Below are 22,770 nucleotides of genomic sequence, written 5' to 3'. Positions count from 1 at the left end.
CCTCCTCTGCTGAACTCTGAATTTCTCCCAGTCCTCAGGTGAGCCACTTTCTCTGGCTAATTTGTATGCTACTTCTTTGGAATTGATACTATCCCTAATTTCTCTTGTCAGCCACGGGTGCACTACCTTCCTTGATTTATTCTTTTGCCAAACTGGGATGAACAATTGTTGTAGTTCATCCATGCAACCTTTAAATGCCTGCCATTGCATATCCACCGTCAATCCTTTAAGTGTCATTTGCCAGTCTATCTTAGCTAATTCACGTCTCATACCTTCAAAGTTACCCCTCTTTAAGTTCAGAACCTTTGTTTCTGAATTAACTATGTCACTCTCCATGTTAATGAAGAATTCCACCATATTATGGTCACTCTTACCCAAGGGGCCTCTCACGACAAGATCGCTAATTAACCCTTCCTCATTGCTCAGAACCCAGTCCAGAATAGCCTGCTCTCTAGTTGGTTCCTCGATATGTTGGTTCAAAAAACCATCCCGCATACATTCCAAGAAATCCTCTTCCTCAGCGCCTTTACCAATTTGGTTCACCCAGTCTACATGTAGATTGAAGTCACCCATTATAACTGCTGTTCCTTTATTGCACACATTTCTAATTTCCTGTTTAATACCATCTCCGACCTCACTACTACTGTTAGGTGGCCTGTACACAACTCCCACCAGCGTCTTCTGCCCCTTAGTGTTACGCAGCTCTACCCATATCGATTCCACATCTTCCCGGCTTACGTCCTTCCTTTCTATTGCGTTAATCTCTTTTTTAACCAGCAACGCCACCCCACCTCCCCTTCCTTCATGTCTATCCCTCCTGAATATTGAATATCCCTGAACGTTGAGCTCCCATCCCTGGTCACCCTGGAGCCATGTCTCTGTGATCCCAACTATATCATAATCATTAATAACAATCCGCATTTTCAATTCATCCACCTTATTACGAATGCTCCTTGCATTGACACATAAAGCCTTCAGGCGCTCTTTTACAACTCTCTTAGCCCTTATACAATTATGTTGAAAAGTGGCCCTTTTTAATGCTTGCCCTGGATTTGTCGGCCTGCCACTTTTACTTTTTTCCTTTGTATTTTTTGCTTCTACCCTCACTTTACACCCCTCTGTCTCTCTGCACTGGTTCCCATCCCTCTGTTGTGAACTAACCTCCTCACGCCTAGCCTCTTTAATTTGATTCCCACCCCCCAACCATTCTAGTTTAAAGTCACCTCAGTAGCCCCCGCTAATCTCCCTGCCAGGATATTGGTCCCCCTAGGATTCAAGTGTAACCCGTCCTTTTTGTACAGGTCACGCCTGCACCAATAGAGGTCCCAATGATCCAAAAACTTGAATCCCTGCCCCCTGCTCCAACAGTACTCAAACAGGAGTGCTTATTGTCGAGGGGTACAACCACAGGGGTACTCTCTAGTATCTGACTCTTCCCCTTCCACCTCCTGACTGTGACCCACTTGTCTGTCTCCCGTGGACCCGGTGTGACCACCTGCCTATAACTCCTTTCTATCACCTCCTCGCTCTCCCTGACCAGGTGAAGGTCATCGAGCTGCATTTCCATTTCCCTAACACGGTCCCTTAGGAGCTGCAGCTCGACACACCGGGTGCAGATATTGTCGTCTGGGAGGCTGGGAGACTCCAGGACCTCCCACGTCTGACACTGAGCACAGAAAAACGGCTTCACACACACAATACTTCCTTTCCGCAATTAACACAGGTAAACCTACCTCGCCTTGTTTCCGCCTGAGCCCATTGAGCCAAACCCCTATCATTCTGCCACCTCTCACTCCGCTGCCTGCTCTGAACTCTGCCAACTGTATGTGGCGGTCTTTTAGAACTTTTCCTGCTCTTCTGGCTGACATCACGTGCCTGTGCAGTCTTGCCTCTCTTTTACCCCGAGTAGTAAAATTGCCTTCACTCTGGAAAACCTTAGCCGTTCACCCACAATCTTCTTTCTGGGGAAAGGGATGGATTACACCTGAACTGGAGGGGAACCAATATCCTGGCAGGGAAGTTTGCTGATGCACCTCGGGAGAGTTTAAACTACTCTTCCAGGGGTTAGGGAAGCGGAGCCCTAGGTCAGTAAGGGAAGGATCGGACCAGAAGATCAGGGAAAGTATTGAAAAGCAAAATCGAAATTACCGGTATGATGGGTTGGATAGTTTGAAGTGTGTATATTTTAATACTAGGAGTATTATGGGTAAAGGTGATGAACTTAGAGAATGGATCAGTACATGGAACTACGATGTGGTAACCATTACTGAAACTTGGTTGAGAGAGATAAGGGAGTGTGTGAGAAATATACAGTGAAACCTCGATTTTACGCGTCCCGATTTAATGCGAATTCAGATATAATGCAATGAGTCATTGGACACCATATCCATCCATATCCATTTCAATTTATACTCCCCAGCATTTTGTGTGACTCATTAGACCTTTTTTTTGCTCAAAATGGAACAAACTGCTAGAAGAAGAAACTTTTTTCTGTGAAAGATAAGCTTCACGCACTTGACACAATCAAGACTAAAAGTCAAACTCAAGTTGCACGAGTCCACGGAATAGCAGAAACAACACTTCGTGGCTGGAAATATCACAAAGGAAAGTTAACGCGCGCCACTTTGCGAAGTTGAAGAAGAAGCCAGACGCCTGAAGACAGCCAAAGGTGTCAGCATCGATGACTCCCTGTACCAGTGGTTCATTCAAGCTCGCTCAGAAAGCCTTTCAATTTCCGGCCCTATTCTCAAAGCTCAAGCCGAGAAGTTTGACAAGCAGATCAATGGAGAAACCTCACAGTTCAAAGCTAGCAATGGACGTCTAGACCGGTTTAAACACCATCACAGGATTTCTCAAGTGATAGTGTCAGGAGACAGTGCCACCACCAGCGAATACCTGGCTGAACTAAAAACTCTCCCCGAAGAATGGAACAAAGAGTTACACCAGTGGCACTCTGCTGACGACGAACACCCAACATATGGGCACCTGAAGGATGCCGAGATCATCCGTAAGGTAACGATAACGCCGGTGGAAGCAAGTGTACCGGTTCTCGAGCCACAAGAAGATGACAATGAAGAGCCTCCGTCCCCACCCCCACAAGTGTCTGAAGCCATTGAACACCTTGACGCTAGCCTCCGTCGGCTGGAGACCCAGGAGGTGGACCACATAAAAAACCTCCAACTCACAAGCTTTCTAGATTTCGCTCACAGCCAGCGATATGCTACGTTCAAGCTCGGAACACTTGATCACTTTTCAAAGAAATAAACTGTAAATGATGATTGCTAATATTCTTGAATGTCTTTATTTATTGTTTTTTGTATTAAAAAGCTTTACTAACAATTAATTTGTGTTTTAATTTCTACAGTAGCAACAACGATTTATTCGCAGAATTCTTTAATTCAAAGGTGATTTACTTGCCAGAAGGTAAATGTGCAAAAAGCGGGTCAGATAGGGTGAAAGTAGGGGCGTTTTAGAATCGAAAACACGGGTCTCAAAGGGTCTCGGCCCGAAACGTCGACTGTTCGTCTTCCTAGAGATGCTGCCTGGCCTGCTGCATTCACCAGCAACTTTGATGTGAAGAGGCGTTTTAGAATGTTAGGTCAACATTGGGTCAGTTTGAACACTGATTTTCTTGAACCCTGATTTAGCACGACCTGCTTTTTTCGCAATGACACTTTATGGACCCAAACGATCGCGTTATAACAGGGGTTCACTGTACCAGATTTCTGAAGATTTAGAAAAGATGGAGGTTTAAAAAAAGTGGGTGGGGTAGTTGCCCTATTAATTAGGGACAATATCATAGCTGTATCAGGGGAGTGTCAAAAGACCATAAGATGTAGGAGCAGAATTAGGTGAATTGGCCCATTGAGTCTGCTCCGCCATTTAATCATGGCTCATCCTTTTATCCCCCTCCTCCACCCCACTCCCCGGCCTTCTTCCCGTACCCTTTGATGCCGTGTCCAATAAAGAACCGATCCAGCTCGGCCTTAAGTACACTAAATGATCTGGCATCCACAGCTGCACATAAAAAAAAACAGAGAATAGTGGTTGAAGGGACTTATTCGAGCTGGAGGTCTGTGATTAGTGATGTTCTACAGGGATCTGTGCTGGGACCCCTGCTGCCTGTGGTGTATATGAATGATCTGGATGAAAATGTAGATGGGTGGGTTAGAACGTTTGTAGATGAGACCGAGATTGGTAGAGTTGTGGACAGTGTAGAGGACTGGCAAAGAATACAGCACAATATAGATCAGTTGCAGATATGGGCTGAGAAATGGCAGATGGAGTTTAATCCAGATAAATGTGAGATGTTGCACCTTGGCATGGCAAATGCAAGGAGAGCAGAGAGATCTTCAGGTCCAGTCTCATAGCCAGTTGAAAGTGGCTGCACAGGTCAATAAGGTGGTTAACAGGGCTTATGGAACACTTGCTTATATTAGTCAAGGCATTGAGTTCAAAAGTCAAGAGGCTATGTTGTAACTTTATCAAACTCTGGTGAGGCCACATCTGGGGTATTGCATCCCGTTCAGGTCGCCCCGCTATGGGAAGGATGTTGAGGCTTTGGAGAGCGTGCAGACGAGGTTGACCATGATGCTGCCTGGTTAAGCTCGGGTTGTCTCCTGTGGAGCTCTGGAAGCCAATTGGAGATCTGATAAATATGTCCAGGATGACGAGAGGCATAGTGAGGATGGACTGAGTTTATCTCTTTCTCAGGGTTGAAATGTCTAACACCAGAGGGCATGCATTGAAGATGAGAGGGGGTAGGTCCAAGGGGGATGTGAGGGACATTTTTTACGCAGATTCTTGGGTGCCTGGAATGCGCTGCCTGGTATGGTGGAAGAGGCAAACACATCAGAGACTTTTAAGAGATGTTTGGATAGGTATGTGGATGTATGGAAGATGGAGGGATATGGGCATTGCGTAGGTAGGAGGGATTAGTGTTTGCGTCATTTTGATTTGTTTTTTTTTATCTGGTTTATCACAACATTGTGGGGTGAATGGCCTCTCCCTGTGCTGTACTCTTCTATGTTGGGGGGTGATGATGGAGGCAGGTTCATTAGGGACATTTATTAGATAATGAAGACACGCAGTCCTCTTTTATTGTCATTTAGTAATGCATGCATTAAGAAATGATACAATATTTCCTCCAGTGTGATATCACAAAACACAGGACGGACCAAAACTGAAAAAACTGACAAAACCACATAATTATAACATATAGTTACAACAGTGCAACAATACCATAACTTGATGAAGAAGTCCATGAGCACAGTAAAGTTCAAAGTCTCTCAAATGTCCCACATCTCACGCAGACGGGAGAAGGAAGAAAAACTCTCCCTGCCATACCTGACCACGGTCCGACTCTGAGTCGTCCGAAATCTTCGAGCTCTGATCAGCTGTCCGACACTGAGTACTGAGCACCATCTCTGTCCAAATGATTCAACCTCCTACTCGGTCGCCAACAGCAGGCAAGGCCGGGGATTTTGAGGCCTTCCCTCCGAAAGATTCCTGACCGCGCAGTAACGACAGCAGCGAACGAGCATTTCAGAAATTTTTCCAGATGTTCCTCTGTGCTTTCACGTCCATCTCCATCAAATCAGAATTGTCCACGGCCTCTATTTAACAGATACGATATCATTTTTCATCGGAGGGCTGCGCACGCGTGGCGCGCCGCTCTCTCTCCTCCCGCCTTTAAGAGCATAGGCACTTGGATAATAGGGAATTAGAGAGGTGTGTGGAAGGGAAGGGTTCGGCTGATCTTTGAGGTGGTTAAATAGCACAACATCGAGGGCTGAAGGACTGGTCCATGCAGGATATTCCAACGGTGTGTGCATTGGAAAGCTGGCACAGTGCTGGAACCTTTGTTCGTGATTTAAAGTTCAAAGTAAATTTGTTATCAAAGTATGCAAGTGTAACCATATACATCCCTGAGATTTATTTTCTTATGGGCATATGCAGTATCCAAGAAAGATAATAGAATTAATGAGAGAGCACACCCAACAGGGCAAACAGCCGGTGTGCAAAGGCGCAACACATTGTGCAATCATGGAAAGAGGGAAAAACGAAGAAATAAGCAAAAAATAGATAGATCGATTGATCAATCAATCAATCACTCAATAATGAACAGGAGATGAAGAGTCCTTGAAAGTGCGTGCAATTCGGTGGGAACAGTTCAGCGATGGTGCAAGTGAAGTTATCAATGCCGGTTCAGGAACCTGTTGGTTGATGGATAATAACTGTTGTTAAAGCTGTTGGTGTGGGTCCTGAGGCTCCTGTACCACCATGCTGGTGCCGCGAGAAGAGAGCGTGGCCTGGATAGTGCGGGTCCTTGGTGATGAACGCTGCTTTCCTGTGACAACGCTCTGTGTAGATGTGTCCAATGGTGGGGTGGGCTTTACTCGTGATGTACTGGGCTGTATCCACTACCTTTCGAAGGGCATCTGTGTTTCCACACCAGGTCGTGATGCAACCAGGCCGAATATATTGATGACTTGGATGTGAATGTAGGAGGTACGGGAGCAGGTCATGGATGAAAGTTACTGACACGCTGAGGATTCAGATACAGATTTATCGTTCACATCTATGTCAAAACATACAGTCAGTGCACTTTCAGCGTTACTGTGCTGCAGGCAGAGCGAGACCACATTCCGGCACCAACATCGCATACCCAAAAAGCTTGGTAGAACAACACAGAACATAGCAAGCAACAAAACAACAACAGTAAAACAAGCCCCTGTCCTCCCTCACGCCTACTCACTCTCACACACACACACACACACACACACAAGGATAGTCCTCCCATTCCAGCACAGGCCTCCAGGCCTTCGGTCTCCAGTCTTCAGACTTCGATCTCCGGTATTGATCCTGGGACTAGCCGGTGACAGGTCCCTGGATGTGCTGTGTCACGTGACCGGCAACAATGAGTATAGAAATGAGTCAGATTTTATAAACAAATAAACGTTTATTAAACTCTGCTCAAAATTAGTAAGAAGATAAACAAACGAAAACCTTAACCGGAAGTAAACTGCTATGCGGCCATTAAACAAACCACCCAACTCAGTACTAGTTCTTAAAGCGGTAAATGCGAACACAGTCTTAACGTGGTAAATTAGAACACAGTTCTTAGAATGGTAAATTTAAAAGTCCAAGAGATTGACACAGTCAATTAGGAGAGACTTTCCTGAAGTAAAGATTTCCTCGAAGACTCGACATTACTGCCGATCCCAGCCGGAACCCGCCTTGTCTGCAGGACTCACGACGACGGAAATAAAACGGTTTAAAGGCACTGACTTTTTCCTCCGTAGACTAGATACTGCACAACCTTTTCTGCTGCTTTTAGCAGAGGTTATCTCATGCAGATCACTCTTACTTGAACGAATTCAATAATGGTCAATCCTTTCCAAAACCACCAAACAACTCCTTCAGGTTCCCGTCTTCACTCTCCAATACTACTGAAAAGATACATCAACAAACCTGGCAGCGATTGGTAACACTACTAGCCCAACACTTCTGTGCCTTACAATAGAAAACAAAACTCCATTTTAAAACGAAACTGCATCATAAAAAATATACGTAGCAATACGGAGTAACTGACGAACTAAACTTAAAACTCAACTGGGAAAACTAACTGCGTCACCCGGGGCCTACCCTTATACGTACCTGTTGAGAACAGGTCATCACGTGAACTCACATCAGCGGGAAAATTTACATCATGTGACCTCCGCAAGACCATTACATCATCCTCATAAGACAGTCACAAGATATCCATGAGGTATGTAACAGCTGACGCACTGGCCTGCATGGCCACTTAGTCCGGTCCAAGGACCCACTGACATGGGACAGCCCAACCAACATCCATAGATGCCCTTCGTTATTCATCCATGCCGCTTGCCATGACAGATAACAGAGGATCAAGTGAGGAAGGTTATCTAATGCCACAGCAGGGAATGGATCAAATTCTTCCCTTCAAAGGCCGAAAGGAGAAATTAAAAGTAATGCCGTCATGTTGCAATATACAAGCACGTGGTTAGACCCTTGCAGTAAAGTGCACCACCTTTGGATCGCGGTCTCATCACACGGTGCTGTTTGGGAGGGAGTGCAGAATCTGAATCTGGTTAAATATCACTGGTGTATGTTGTGAAATGAGTTGTTTTGTGGCAGCAGTACAGTGCAATATATAAATACGCTAACTTACAATAAGAAATAAATGTGTGAAAATAATTAAAATAAAAGTGCAAATAAAGGAGCAAAGATACTGAGGTAGAGTTCATGGGTTCATTGTCCATTCAGAAATCTGATGGTGGGGGAAGGAAGCTCTTCATGGGTTCATTATCCATTGAGAAATCTGATGGCAGAGGAGTAGTGGTCATGGGTTCATTGTCCATTCAGAAATCTGATGGTGGGGAAAGAAGCTCTTCATTGGTTCATTATCCATTGAGAAATCTGATGGCAGAGGAGTAGTGGTCATGGGTTCATTGTCCATTCAGAAATTTCTTGGCAAGAGGGAAAGAAGCTGTTCGTAAAATGTTGTGCGTGTGTCTCTTCCATGATGAATGCAAAGATAAGAGGGCATGTCCTGGGTGATGAGGGGCCTTAATGATGGATACTGCTTTTTTGAGGCATTGCCTTTTGAAGATGTTCTGATGCTGGGGTGCCTCCCTCCCATGATGGAGATGGCTGAGCTTTCTCCGGTCCTGTGCAGTGGCCGCTCCATACCTGACGGTATGTTGCTGGAGAGATCGTAATGGGGGACAAAGAAATGGCAGAGGAACCGAGTAAGTAATTTGCAACAGTTTCACTATAGAAGGTACCAGCAGTATGCGGGACGTTCGTGAGTGTCAGGAGGCAGAAGGATGTGAACTTGCCAACATAATGGAGAAGGTCTTTGGGAAACTGAAAAGATTGAAGGTAGATAAGTTACCTAGACCAGAAGGTATACATCTCATGGTTTTTAAAGACGTGGCCGAAGAAATTGTAGATGCATTAGTCAAGTCAAGTTACATTTTATTGTCATTTTGACCATAACTGCTGGTACAGTACGCAGTAAAAATGAGACAACGTTTTCAGGACCATGGTGCTACATGAAACAATACAAAAACTACTTTGGACTACATAAAACAACACAAATGCTACACTAGACTACAGACCTACACAGGACTATAGGTTGGTGTCAGTCTGGACTGGGTATCGAGGAGTCTGATGGCTTGGGGGAAGAAACTGTTACATAGTCTGGTTGTGAGAGCCCGAATACTTCAGAGCCTTTTGCCAGATGGCAGGAGGGAGAAGAGTTTGTTTGAGGGGTGTGTGGGGTCCTTCATAATGCTGTTAGCTTTGCGGATGCAGCATAAGGTATAAATGTCTGTACTGGTGGGAAGGGAGACCCCGATGATCTTCTCAGCTGATCTCACTATCCGCTGCAGGGTCTTGCATCCGAGACGGTGCAATTTCTGAACCAGGTAGTGATGCAGTTGCTCAGGATGCTGTCGATACAACCTTTGTAGAATGAGGTGAGGATGGGGTTGGGAAATGGACTTTTCTCAGCCTTCTCAGAAAGTAGAGACGCTGCTGGGCTTTCTTAGCTATGGAGCTAGTGTTGAGGGACCAAGTGAGATTCTCCGTCAGGTGAACACCAAGAAATTTGTACAATCTCTATGGAGGAGCCGTCGATGTTAAGCGGAGAGTGATCGCTCCATGCTCTCCTAAAGTCAACATAAAGTACTGATCTTTCAAGAATCAATTGTGGGTTATACAATGATAGGTCAGGGTCAGGGTCAGGTAATTTTAAGGAAGTAGAGAGGTTGCAGAAAGACTTAGGCAGATTAGAAGAATAGGAGAAATGTCAGATGAAATACAGTGTTGGGAAATGTATAAATAAAACACAAGTCTAAATGGAGATAAATTTCAAAAGTCTAAGGTGCAAAGGGATTTGGGAGTCTTGTGTAGGATTCCATAAATGGATCAGCCATGATGAAATGGCAGAGCAGACTCAATGGACCAAATAGCCTAATTCTTCTCCTATATCTTATGGTCCTGTGATCTCAGGTTCAGCATGTCATCTAAAACTTTGACAAACCTGTCTATGTGGTGGAGAGTGTATTGACTGGTAGCATCATGGTCTGGTATGGAAATACCAGTACAATAGAGGAAAAGCCTACAACTCAGAATAGTCTATCAGATCGAAAGCCCTCCCCACGACTGGTCACATCTACATGAGGCACTGTCACCACAAAGCAGCAGCATCATCATCATCGAGGACCCCAGGCATCCGGGCCATGCCATCATGCAGGTACAGGAGCCTCAGCACCCACACCACCACGTTTAGGAATGGCCATTATACCTCAGCTATTAGGCTGTTGAAGCAGAGGGGATGACCTCACTAAACTTCACTCATCTGAGCAGTGGAGTGTTCCCAAAACCCGTGAAATCACCTTCAAGGAATTTTCATCGAATGTTCCAGATAATATTGCTTATTTACTATCATTATTCATTTTTTCTCAGCTCAAGCTGGTAAAGCCTGAGCTACGGGCATAGCCATGCACTCTCATTTGTCAATTGCCAGAACCTGTCAGACAATTCTAGTGATGTTTAGTATTGTGGTTTCTGGAAATTTACACAGATATTGCTGTGGAACCCTAATTGTTTATTGATATCGTGTAGTGACTTTGGGATGACATCAGCTGTAGATATTACTATCAGGACATTGCACACCTTGTCAATGTTCGGTAGTCTTTCAATTTCCTCTTTTAATTCAGCATTTTTCTCGTGTTTTTCACTTACTGATTTCTGTACATTTTGTGTGTTTGGAATGGTGATATATATTAAGCGAGTTGTCCTTGCTTGTTTATCCTGTGTTATTATATCTGGACAGTTATTATGGATTGTCCTGTCTGTTTACAATGAAATGGTTGTCAAACAATTTTTGGGATTTTCACTCTAAAACTGGATCAGGCTTGTATTTGTAGTAAGGTATGATTTCTTTTCTGAATTTTTTTTTAAGAGCAAGATTCTGATGAATAATGTTAGCGTCTCTGTAAGTAATCAGATTGAGTTAAACTGCTGCAGGATCCTGTTATGTGTTGGATTGTTTCTGGTTTCTCTTGGCATTTTCTGCATTTGTTGTCTTGAATTTCTTGTCTTCAATTTGTTGGTCTTTTATTATGCATCTTTGATAATATTTTTGTGTTAATCACCTGGTCCCGTATTGCCACGATGAACCCTTCTGTCTCTGGGAAGAGATATCCAACTCTGAGCCAGGTGTTCGATGCTTCTTTCTCGATATCTAGTCTGCTCACATCATGGGGATGTCTTCCATGGAGGGTCCTGCTTTTCCATTTTTCTCTTTAATAGTGATTTTTTTCTCTGGTTCTGCTCTCACTTCAGATTAGTGGTGGATAGGTCTTATCAGAATTGCGTCTGCTCACAGGGAGTGCTGAACGTTGATGAAAAAGTTTTATCTGACTGTTGTGCAGATTTTTAATGTCTGTTGTTTCTCCTCCCGCTTCTGTCATAATTAGTGCTAGTTTAAGCATATTCGAGTGTACATAATGTTTTCTGAAATTTTTCATTTCAGTACTTATTTTTCTTTGTAGATTTAACAGGTCAGTTTCAGACCAAGATGTAGTGCCTATAAAAAGTATTCAACCCCCTTGGAGGATTTCATGTTTTATTCTTTTACAGCGTTGAATCACAGTGGATTTAATTTGGCTTTTTTGAATCCGATCAACAGAAAAAAACTCTTAATGTTTAAGTGAAAACAGATCTCTACAATGTTATCTAAGTTAATTAAAAGTATAAAACACAAAATAGTTGACTGCATAAGTATTCACCTTCAAGTCAGTAGTTAGCAGATGCAGCTTTGGCAGAGATCACACCCTTGAGTCTGTGTGGATAGATGTCTATCAGCTTTGCACATCTGGACACTGCACATCTCTTCTAAGATGAGGGGCCCAAAACAGTTCACAATACTCAAGGTGAGGCCTCACCAGTGCCTTATAAATCCTCAGCACCACATCCTCAGGCCTTAGCCCGGGTCTTCTTCACCTCAGCTTTAGCCAGACAGAGTGTCTACTCCCCTGGGGTGAGGATTGCCTTCCTTGCCCAACTTGGTTCCGTGCATCGTACTGGGCGTAGAAGACTTTCAGCCTCTCAGAGAGTGAGATACCCTGGTCACTGACATGCAGGGTAGACTTGTAGTCTGTAAACCTCTATATTCCCTGCCATATTCAACTTGTGTCTGTGGATATCGCAAAAGTGATTGTAAATTCCCTAAGAATGCTCCCAGTTCGCCTTCCTGGGGAGTGGGAAAACACAGTGCTTGTTTTCCTGACAGGTATCGCATCTCCCGATCTGAAAGCAGCATCACGATCCCGCAGCCTGGCACGAGTGTCTGCGGCAAGCCATGGCTTCTGATTTGCCCTCACCCCAATGTGTTTCGTGATGGTGACATCCTCTGTTCACTTCTCCGTGTACCTGGTCACAGAACCCACACACCCGTCGACATTAACGTGGTTGCCATGGGTAGCAAACTCCTGAACAATCTCCAGTTTGTGCTTTCAAAGCATTATTTTTATTATTTCTTTTTTGTTTCATGGTACATACTGTGAATGCCTGCAAGAAAATGAATCGCAGAAGCATTCGGCTCTCACAACCAGACTACGTAACAGTTTCTAACCCCAAGCCATCAGACTCCTCAATACCCAGAGCCTGGACTGACACCAACCTACTGCCCTCTACTGTGCCTATTGTCTTGTTTATTATTTATTGTATTGCCTGCACTGTCTTGTGCACTTTATGAAGTCCTGTGTAGGTCTGTAGTCTAGTGTAGTTTTGTGTTGTTTTACGTAGTCCAGTGTAGCTTTTGTATTGTTTCATGTAGCACCATGATCCTGAAAACGTTGTCTCGTTTTTACTGTGTACTGTACCAGCAGTTATGGACGAAATGACAATAAAAAGTGACTTGACTTGTATATGGTGACATATATGTACATTAATAATAAATTTCCCCAGAATTTGAATTTTGAGGCACGTGGGTAGAATGTTCAGGTCCAGTTCTTGAGGAACTTCCAAGAAAGGCTCTTCGCAATTCCCAGCGTTCGCTCTATCCCTGTCTCTTTACATGGCACTGTTTCCTCATGGGTCGACACGAGGGTTGGGAGGAAGCCCTGTGGTGGCGGCTGGCTTGGGTGGCCTGGACTCCCGGTGGACTCACTGCCATATTGGTTTCCTGCAGCCACGGTTAGCTTGCGAGAGGAAAGCACTGGAGTCTCCGGAATATCGGCATGTGAAAGATGTGAGGGAAGTGGTCACCGACAGATTCCTCTGCACAGGGGGAAATGACCCCAATCAAGAGGACAACACATGCTATGGTGAGATATCTCCCTGCCCCTCACTCCTCCTCTCCTCCTCCCTGCCCTGCCCGAATAGGCAGATCTTCAGTACCTTAAGTTCTTAATGTCAAGCAATCTAGCGGACATAAAAACAAATACGTTAACACCTTTGTTTGGCCCTGTAGAGCCCGCTGTGACTGAGTACGCCACCATCTTACCAAAAGATGTGTGACTCTGTCTGTGTCTTTATGTATGTATATACGTCTGCATGAACATCTTTCTCTGTATGTGTGTGTGTGTGTGTGTGTGTGTGTGTGTGTGTGCGTGTGCGCGCCTAGATGTACCTCTCCCCAACTCTGTGTCGCACTAATATTCCCAAGTCTCAGTTTCGCTGGACACCACTGCGGGTCAGATGCCGTCAGGCGATGAGAGATGACATGCCCCCTTGTGTCAGCCATTTCAGCCCTGAGAAAAAGGTTGAGTGAACATGACCTTTTCTCCTTGGAGCGACGGAGGATGGGAGGTGACCTGATAGAAGTGTATAAGATGATACAATCACATAACCATATAACAATTACAGCAAGGAAACAGGCCATCTCGGTCCTTCTAGTCCGTGCCGAACGCTTACTCGCACCTAGTCCCACCGACCTGCACTCAGCTCATAACCCTCCATTCCTTTCCTGTCCATATAGCTATCCAATTTTACTTTAAATGACAACATCGAACCTGCCTCAACCACTTCTGCTGGAAGCTTGTTCCACACAGCTACCACTCTCTGAGTAAAGAAGTTCCCCCTCATGTTACCCCTAATCTTTTGCCCCCTAACTCTCAACTCATGTCCTCCTGTTTGAATCTCCCCTACTCTCAATGGAAAAAGCCTGTCCATGTCAACTCTATCTATCCCCCTCATAATTTTAAATACCTCTATTAAGTCCCCCCCTCAACCTTCTACACTCCAAAAAATAAAGACCCAACTTGTTCAACCTTTCTCTGTAACTTAGGTGCTGAAATCCAGGTAACATTCTAGTAAATCTTCTCTGTACCCTCTCTATTTTGTTTGCATCTTTTCTATAATTCAGTGACCGGAACTGTACACAATACTCCAAATTTGGCCTTACCAATGCCTTGTACAATTTCAACATTACATTCCAACTCCTATACTCAATGCTTTGATTTATAAAGGCCAGCATACCAAAAGCTTTCTTCACCATCCTATCCACATGAGATTCCACCTCCAGGGAACTATGCATCATTATTCCTAGATCCCTCTGTTCTACTGCGTTCTTCAATGCCCTACCATTTACCATGTATGACCTATTTTGATTAGTCCTACCAAAATGTAGCACCTCACACTATTCAGGATTAAACGCCATCTGCCATCTTTCAGCCCACTCTTCTAACTGGCCTAAATCTCTCTGCAAGCTTTGAAAACCTACTTCATTATCCACAACACCACCTATCCTAGTATCATCTGCATACTTACTAATCCAATTTACCACCTCATCATCCAGATCATTAATGTATATGACAAACAACATTGGATCCAGTACAGATCCCTGAGGCTCACCACTAGTCACCGGCCTCCAATCTGACAAACAGTTATCCACCACTACTCTCTGGTGTCTCCCATCCAGCCACTGCTGAATCCATTTTACTACTTCAATATTAATACCTAATGATTGAACCTTCCTAACTAACCTTCCGTGTGGAACCTTGTCAAAGGCCTTACTGAAGTCCATATAGACAATATCCACTGCTTTACCCTCGTCAACTTTCCCAGTAACCTGTTCAAAAAAATCAATAAGATTTGTCAAACATGACCTTCCACGCACAAATCCATGTTGACTGTTCCTAATCAGACCCTGTCTACCCAGACCCTGACAAATCCATATTGACTGTTCCTAATCAGACCCTGTCTATCCCTATCTTACCATCTCCAAGAATACTTTCCAACAATTTACCCACCACTGATGTCATAACTCACAGGCCAATAATTGCTAGCTTTACTCTTAGAACCCTTTTTAAACAATGGAACAATATTAGCAATATGCCAATCCTCTGGCACCATCCCCGTTTCTAATGACATTTGAAATATTTCTGTCAGAGCCCCTGCTATTTCCACACTAACTTCCCTCAAGGTCCCAGGGAATATCCCGTCAGGATCCGGAGACTTATCCACTTTTATATTCCTTTAGAGCGCCAGTACTTCCTCTACTTTAATCATCATAGTTTCCATAACTTCCCTAACTGTTTCCCTTACCTTACACAATTCAATATCTTTCTCCTTAGTGAATACCTAAGAAAAGAAATTTGTTCAAAATCTCCCCCACCTCTTTTGGTTCCATACATAGCTGTCCACTCTGATTCTCTAAGGGACCAGTTTTATCCCTCACAATCCTTTTGCTATTAATATAACTGTAGAAACCCTTTCGATTTATGTTCAGCTTACTTGCCAAAGCAACTTCATATCTTCTTTTAGCTTTTCTAATTTCTTTCTTAAGATTCTTTTTACATTCTTTATATTCCTTGAGCACCTCATTTACTCCATGCTGCCTATATTTATTGTAGATATCTCTCTTTTTCCGAACCAAGTTTCCAATATCCCTTGAAAACCATGGTTCTCTCAAACTTTTAACCTTTCCTTTCAACCTAACAGGAACATAAAGATTCTGTACCCTCAAAATTTCACCTTTAAATGATCTCCATTTCTCTATTACATCCTTCCCATAAAACAATTTGTCCCAATCCATTCCTTCTAAATCCTTTCGCATCTCCTCAAAGTTAGCCTTTCTCCAATTAAAAATCTCAACCCTGGGTCCAGACCTATCCTTCTCCATAATTATACTGAAACTAATGGCATTGTGATCACTGAACCTGAAGTGCTCCCCAACACATACCTCTGTCACCTGCACGATCTCATTCCCTAACAGGAGATCTAACACTGCCCCTTCTCCAGTTGGCACCTCTATGTATTGCTGCAAAGAACTACCCTGCACACATTTTACAAACTCCAAACCATCCAGCCCTTTTACAGTATGGCTTCCCAGTCTATGTGTGGAAAATTAAAATCTCCCACAATCACAACCTTGTACTTACCTCAAATATCTGCCATCTCCTTACAAATTTGCTTCTCCACTTCTCGCTCCCCATGAGGTAGTCTATAATACATATAGTGATGAGAGGCATTGATTGTTTGAAAAGTCAGAGGCTTTTTCCCAGGGCTGGAATGGCTAACACAAGAAGGCACAGTTTTAAGCTGCTTGGAAGTAGGTAAAGAGGAGATGTCAGGGGCAAGTTTTTTACACAGAGAGTGGTGAGTGCATGGAATGGGCTGCCGGCGACAGTAGTGGAGGTGGATACGACAGGGTCTTTTAAGAGACTTTTGGATAGGTACATGGAGCTCAGAAAAATAGATGGGCTATGGGTTACCCTAGGTAATTTCTAAGATAAGGACATGTTCAGTACAGCTTTGTGGGCCGAAAGGCCTGTATTGTGCTGTATCTTCTATGTTCCTATTAATACTATATTCTGTCATCATATTTGACTTACCAAAATGAACCACCTCACACTTATCTGTGCTGAACTCAACCTGCCATTTCTCAACCCAGTTTTGCATCCTGCCGATGTCCTGCTTTCACCTCTGACAGCCCTCCACACTATCCACAACACCCCCAACCTTGGTGTCATCAGCAAATTCACTAACCCATCCCTCCACTTCCTCATCCAGTTTATTTATAAAGATCACAAAGTGATGGGGTCCCAGAACAGATCCCTGAGGCATGCTATTGGTCACCAACCTCCATGTAAAATATGACCCGTCTACAACCACTCTTTGCCTTCTGTGGGCAAGCCAATTGTGGATCCACAAAGCAAGGTCCCCTTGGATCCCATGCCTCCTTACTTTCTCAATAAGCCTTGCATGGGGTACCTTACCAAATGCCTTGCTGAAATCCATACACACTACATCTACCGCTCTTCCTTTGTCAATGTGTTTAATCACATCCTCAAAAAATTCAGTCAGGCCTGTAAGGCATGACCTGCCCTTGACAAAGCCATGCTGACTATTCCTAATCATATTTTGCCTCTCCAAATGTTCATAAATCCTGCCTCTCAGGATCTTTTGCATCAACTTGCCAACTACTGAAGACTCACTTGTCTATAATTTTGTGAGCTATCCTACTCCCTTTCTTGAATAAGGGAACAACATCTGCAACCCTCCAATCCTCCCAAACTTCTCCAGTCCCCAATGATGATGCAAAGGTTATTGCCAGAGTCTCAGCAATCTCCTCCCTCACCTCCCACATAGCCTGGGGTATAGCTTGTCAGTCTCAGAGACTTATCCAACTTGATTCTTTCTGAAAGATCCAGCACATCCTCTTCCTTAAAGTCTAAATGCTCAAGCTTTTCAGTCCGCTGTAAGTCATCGCCAAAATCCTTTTCCATAGTGAATACTGAAGCAAAGTACTCATTAAGTACCTCCACTGTCTCCTCCGGTTCCATACACACTTCTCAACTGTCACACTTGATTGGTCCTATTCTCTCACGTCTTGCTCTTCACATACTTGTGAAGATGCCTTTGGGTTTTCCTTAATCATGTTCGCCGAGGCCTTCTGATGGCCCCTTCTGGCTCTCCTAATTTCATTCTTAAGCTCCTTCCTGTTAGCCTTATAATTTTCTAGCTCTCTATCATTACCTAGGTTTTTGAAACTTCTGCAAGCTTTTCTTTTCTTCTTGACTAGATTTTCAACAGCCTTTGTACACCATGGTTCCTGTACCCTACTATCCTTTCCCTGTCTCATTGGGACGTACCTATGCAGAAGACCACGAAAATATTACCCTGAACATTTGCCTCTTTTCTGCCGTACATTTCCATGAGAACATCTGCTCCCAATTTGTGCTTCCAAGTTCCTGCCTGATAGCTTCATGTGTCCCCTTACTCCAATTAAACACTTTGGATTGTCCGGGCCAGTGCAGCAACAATGGGTCATTGCTGAGGGAAACGAGACACCCACGTGGGCGGGATCAGTGTACTGAGCTTGGACCAGCAGCCCATCTCTTGGCATAATACACAGGAGCAGAATTAGGCCATTCAACCTATCAAGCCTGCTCAGCCATTCCATCATGTCTGATTTATTAATCCTCTCATCCCCATTCTCCTGCCTTCTCCCCGTAGCCTTTGATACCCTGATTAATCCAGAACCCATCAACCTCCGTTTTAAATATCCTCAATGACTTGGCCTCCGCAGGCATCTGTGGTAACAAATTACACAGATTCACCACCCTCCGGCTAAAGAAGTCCCTCCCCATCTCTGTCTAAACGGACATCCCTCTGTTCTGAGGCTGTGTCCTCTGGTCCTAGACTCCCCCACTACAGGCAACATCTTCTCCACAACCGCTCGATCGAGCCCTTTCTATATCCAACAGGTTTCAATGAGAACATCCTAAATTCAAAGGAGTACAGGCCCAGAGCCATCAAAAGCTCCTGATTCATTTACCCTTTCATTCCCAGAGTCCTTGCTTTTACATTCCTGTCCTCTTCAAATGGATGCTGGTGTTGCATTTGCCTTGCTTGCCCCCGACTCAACCTGCAAGTTAACCTTCTTGTTTCACAGGTGACTCGGGAGGGTCGCTGTTCATCAACAAGATGAGACGGTTCTTCCAGGTGAGTCTTGCCCGACGAAAGGCAACGGGATGGGGGAATGGGTGAGCAGGAGGGACAGACTGCAGAGCAGCCGTTGGCTGAGTGGGGAATGTGACCCAGCCTGTCTCGAATCCCAGAGACGGCACGAGTTATCCTGAACCACAACTGTTGGCTAATGCACAGCAAGATCCCACAAAATGGTCATTGCACCATGGTAGCGTAGCGGTTAGAATGACTCATTGCAGCTCAGACATTCCAGATTTGGTGTTCAATTCCGGTGTCATCTGTAAGGACTTCGTGTGTTCTTCCATGACCACATCTGTATCCTCCAGGTGCTCCGGTTTGCTACCACAGTCCAAAGATGTCCTGGGTATTAGTTAACTGGGCACTGTAAACTGTCCTGTGATTCGGCTCGGGTTAAACCGATGGGTTGCTCTCCATAAGGGTCTGCTCTGTGCTGTATCTCTTCTCCCTCCACAGAGAGATATGTGACCATAAGAAGCCATGGGCTGTGGGGGAGTAAAAGCATGGGGAGATCCCGTTTTCTGGGGAAAACACGGACACGATGGGCCGGGTGGCCTGTTCCAGGGCAGTACACACAGTTCACGTGGTTGTCAGTGGGCGGCGCTGTGGCTGCAGTAACGGGGCCACTGTGCACTGTGCTCAGTGGATGGACAGTAGATCGCAGAGTGTGGGGAGATGTTGCGGTGCGGGTGGGGAGCGTGATTGAGTGCTGGGGGCTGGGAACGACGGGTGCATGGGAGGCTATGATAACGCTTTACAGTTCCAGTCACCCTAGTTCAATTCCCTCCACCGTCTGTAAGTAGTTTGTACGTTCTCCCCGTACCCGCGTGCTTTCCGGTTTCCTAACACCCCAAAGACGGACAGCACGGGGTTTGTAAGTTGTGGGTATGCTATGTTGGCAATGGAGGCACAGCGATACTTGCAGTCTGCCCCACAGCACATCCTCGAGTGTGTTTTATTTACCTTTTATCTTATATTTCTACGCGATATATCACCACATAAAATAAAAATAGTAAAATAAATAAATCCACACCTTTATACTGATTTGGTCTGTATGAAGAGTGCTCTATAAATGTTATTATTATTATATGACCCGTCACCCCTCTGCGACCCCTACCCCACCCTCTTGGGCCCTCAATGCCTCACATTCCACACAAACTGCAAGCTCTCTCCAAGCCCCTCACCTCTCTTCCTCGACACTCAAAGCATCCCAGCCCCGGTCCACTCACCAACAACAACCTCCCAACTTGCACTTCTTACCATTACACACGCTCTAATCCCAATGCCTCCCCCCCCCCCCGCCCCCGACCTCCCGACACCCCTGGCAATGTTATCGAGCACCTTCCACCTTTGCTCTATACACAAATCAAAATCACACAGGATTTCCCCGTGGTCAACCATTTTAATTCCAACCCCCATGCCCATTCCGAAACCTGGTCCATCGCCCCCACTCAGGCCACTCTCAGGTTGGAGGAGCAAAGCCTCATACTCCTCTGGGGAGCCTCAAACTTGATGGAATGATTGCTCTAATTTCAGGTAATTTTTCCCCTCCTTTTCCCTCTTCTGCAGTACCCCACTCTGCTTCCCCTCTGCGCTGATCTCTTCTCCACACATGCCCATCACATCCCCCTGGTTCCCCTCCTCCTTCCCTTTCTCCCATGGCCCAATCTTCTCTCCTATCAGATTCCTTCCTCTCCAGCCCTTTCCCTATTTTACCTATCACATCCCAGACAGTTACTTCATCGCCCCTCCCCCTCCTCTCGCTCCACCGCTGGCATCGTTCTCCCTCATTTCCAGTCCTGGCGAAGTCAGCACAGATGCTGCCTGACCTCCAGCGTTTTGTGTGTGTTTCTCTGGATTTACAGCTTCTGCAGAATCTGCTGTATTTATTGTCAACGTTGGCGGATTCTGACAGCGCGTCTCTTCTACTCTCCGCAGGCAGGTGTGGTGAGCTGGGGATCGATAAACGTGTGTACAGACTTCAATCCTGACAGGAACAGTGCCCGCGATTTCCACATCAACCTGTTCAAGGTGCAGCCGTGGCTCAGGCAGTCGCTTCAGGGGACACTGGTGTTTATCAATTAGGAGGAGGAACGCAATGAGCTCACCGATCGAGTGCTCTTTCCCCGCCCTTGATCTCCCTTTCTCGCTGATGAAAGTCAGAGAGACACAACATCATGAACCAGGCCCTTTGGCCCATCTACTCTGTGCCAGACTATTAATCTGCCTCGTCCCATCGACCAGCACCTGGACCATTGCCCTCCATACCCCTTCCATTCCTGTACCCATCCAAATTGTTCGTCAACGTTGAAATCGAACCCGCATCTGTCTGTGCTGGTAGCTCATTCCACACTCCCACCATCCTCAGAGTGAAGAGCGTCCCCCTCATGTTCCCATGAAATATTTTACCTTTCACCCTTCACCCATGACCTCTAGTTCGAGTCTTACCCAACCCCAGTGAAAAAGCCTGCCTGCATTCGCACCCGTAAATTTGTTATGAGAAGGAGCCCTTCGCCTTCCTCCAGAATCTAAATCTGAACGTGAACCATAACGAGAATCAGGTTTATATCACTGACATGTATCTTCCAATGGAGGGTTATGTTGGAGCGAAAAGTTAGGTTGCTCTCAGTGTAGGTGAGAAGGTCGGACCGACTTCGTTCTACGATCTATGAAATTTATGGTTTTCCAGATGCACTGCAGTACAGTATAATCATGAACAATTCTGTAAGTTACAACAATAATTATTTAAAGTAAATATTCCTTAAAATAAATAATGCACAGAGAGAAAGATTAAAATAATGAGTGAGTTCCAGTCAATGGTCTCGGCCTGAAACATCGTCAGTTTATTCCTCTCCAGAGATGATGTCTAATCTGTTGAGTTCCTCCAGTATGTTCTATGCGTTGCTCTAGATTTCCAGCGCCTGCAGATTTGCAGTACAGGCCATTCAGCCCGCACTGTTGAGCCGAACTTTTAAACTACTCTCAGGTCAACCTTCGTCAAGCGCCCTCGCTCGGTCCTTTCGGTGACGAGGAACCGCAGTGTAGGAAAACCCGGAGTAAAGCACGAGCCACTGGATGAAACAATAAATGGTGTCGGGCCAAAGCGTCCTGTCTTTATTCTCCCCCATTGATGGTGTCTGACCTGCTGAGTTCCTCCAGCATTGTGTGTGTGCTGTGCAAAGCAGTGAGGTGACAGTTCATGCGCTGACGGATTGTTCAGCTACCCCTCCCTGAAGGGAGTAAGGGGAAGAGAACATGTTACCAGCACATCCACCGATCACCTCCACACCGCAGAAACAACTCTTGTCCTTTCTCCACTGACCTTCGGAGATCTTTGTCCGGCGAACCTGCAGCTCGGAGACTGCGTGAGTGTTCAGTGTGTAGATTCCGCTGTCACACACTTCCTCGGACATTAAATACTGTAGATCAACAAAGGATTCAACCCTGGGTTAAGCGCTCAATCTACCCACCTCAAAACCACAGAATAACCCCTGATTTAATTTTTATTCATAGAAACATAGAAAACCTACAGCACAATACAGACCATTCGGCCCACAATGCTGTGCCAAACATGTACTTACTTTAGAAATTACCTAGAGTTACCCATAGCCCTCTATTTTTCTAAGCTCCATGTACCTATCCAAGAGTTTCTTAAAAGACCCTATCGTATCCGCCTCCACCACCGTCGCCGGCAGCCCATTCCACACACTCACCACTCTCTGTGTTAAATAACATACCTCTGTCCTCTGTACCTACTTCCAAGCACCTTAAAACTGTTCC

At 45.1% G+C, this 22,770-nt stretch overlaps 1 protein-coding gene across 1 annotated transcript in view; it reads left to right on the top strand.

Moving 5' to 3' along the window:
* Positions 1 to 22,109, top strand: part of LOC134346509 (complement C2-like) — a 185,760-nt gene extending 163,651 nt beyond the window's left edge. Inside the window, exons 16-18 of the mRNA XM_063047901.1 lie at positions 13,229 to 13,364; positions 18,938 to 18,987; positions 20,929 to 22,109. Coding sequence (XP_062903971.1) covers positions 13,229 to 13,364; positions 18,938 to 18,987; positions 20,929 to 21,075 — 333 coding nt within the window. The 3' untranslated portion in view covers positions 21,076 to 22,109. The remainder of the gene's footprint in view (positions 1 to 13,228; positions 13,365 to 18,937; positions 18,988 to 20,928) is intronic.
* Positions 22,110 to 22,770: the final 661 nt, after the last annotated feature.

Source organism: Mobula hypostoma, chromosome 5, assembly GCF_963921235.1.
Source record: "Mobula hypostoma chromosome 5, sMobHyp1.1, whole genome shotgun sequence".
Lineage (NCBI taxonomy): Eukaryota > Metazoa > Chordata > Chondrichthyes > Myliobatiformes > Myliobatidae > Mobula > Mobula hypostoma.
This window is presented reverse-complemented; position numbering and strand designations above follow the sequence as displayed.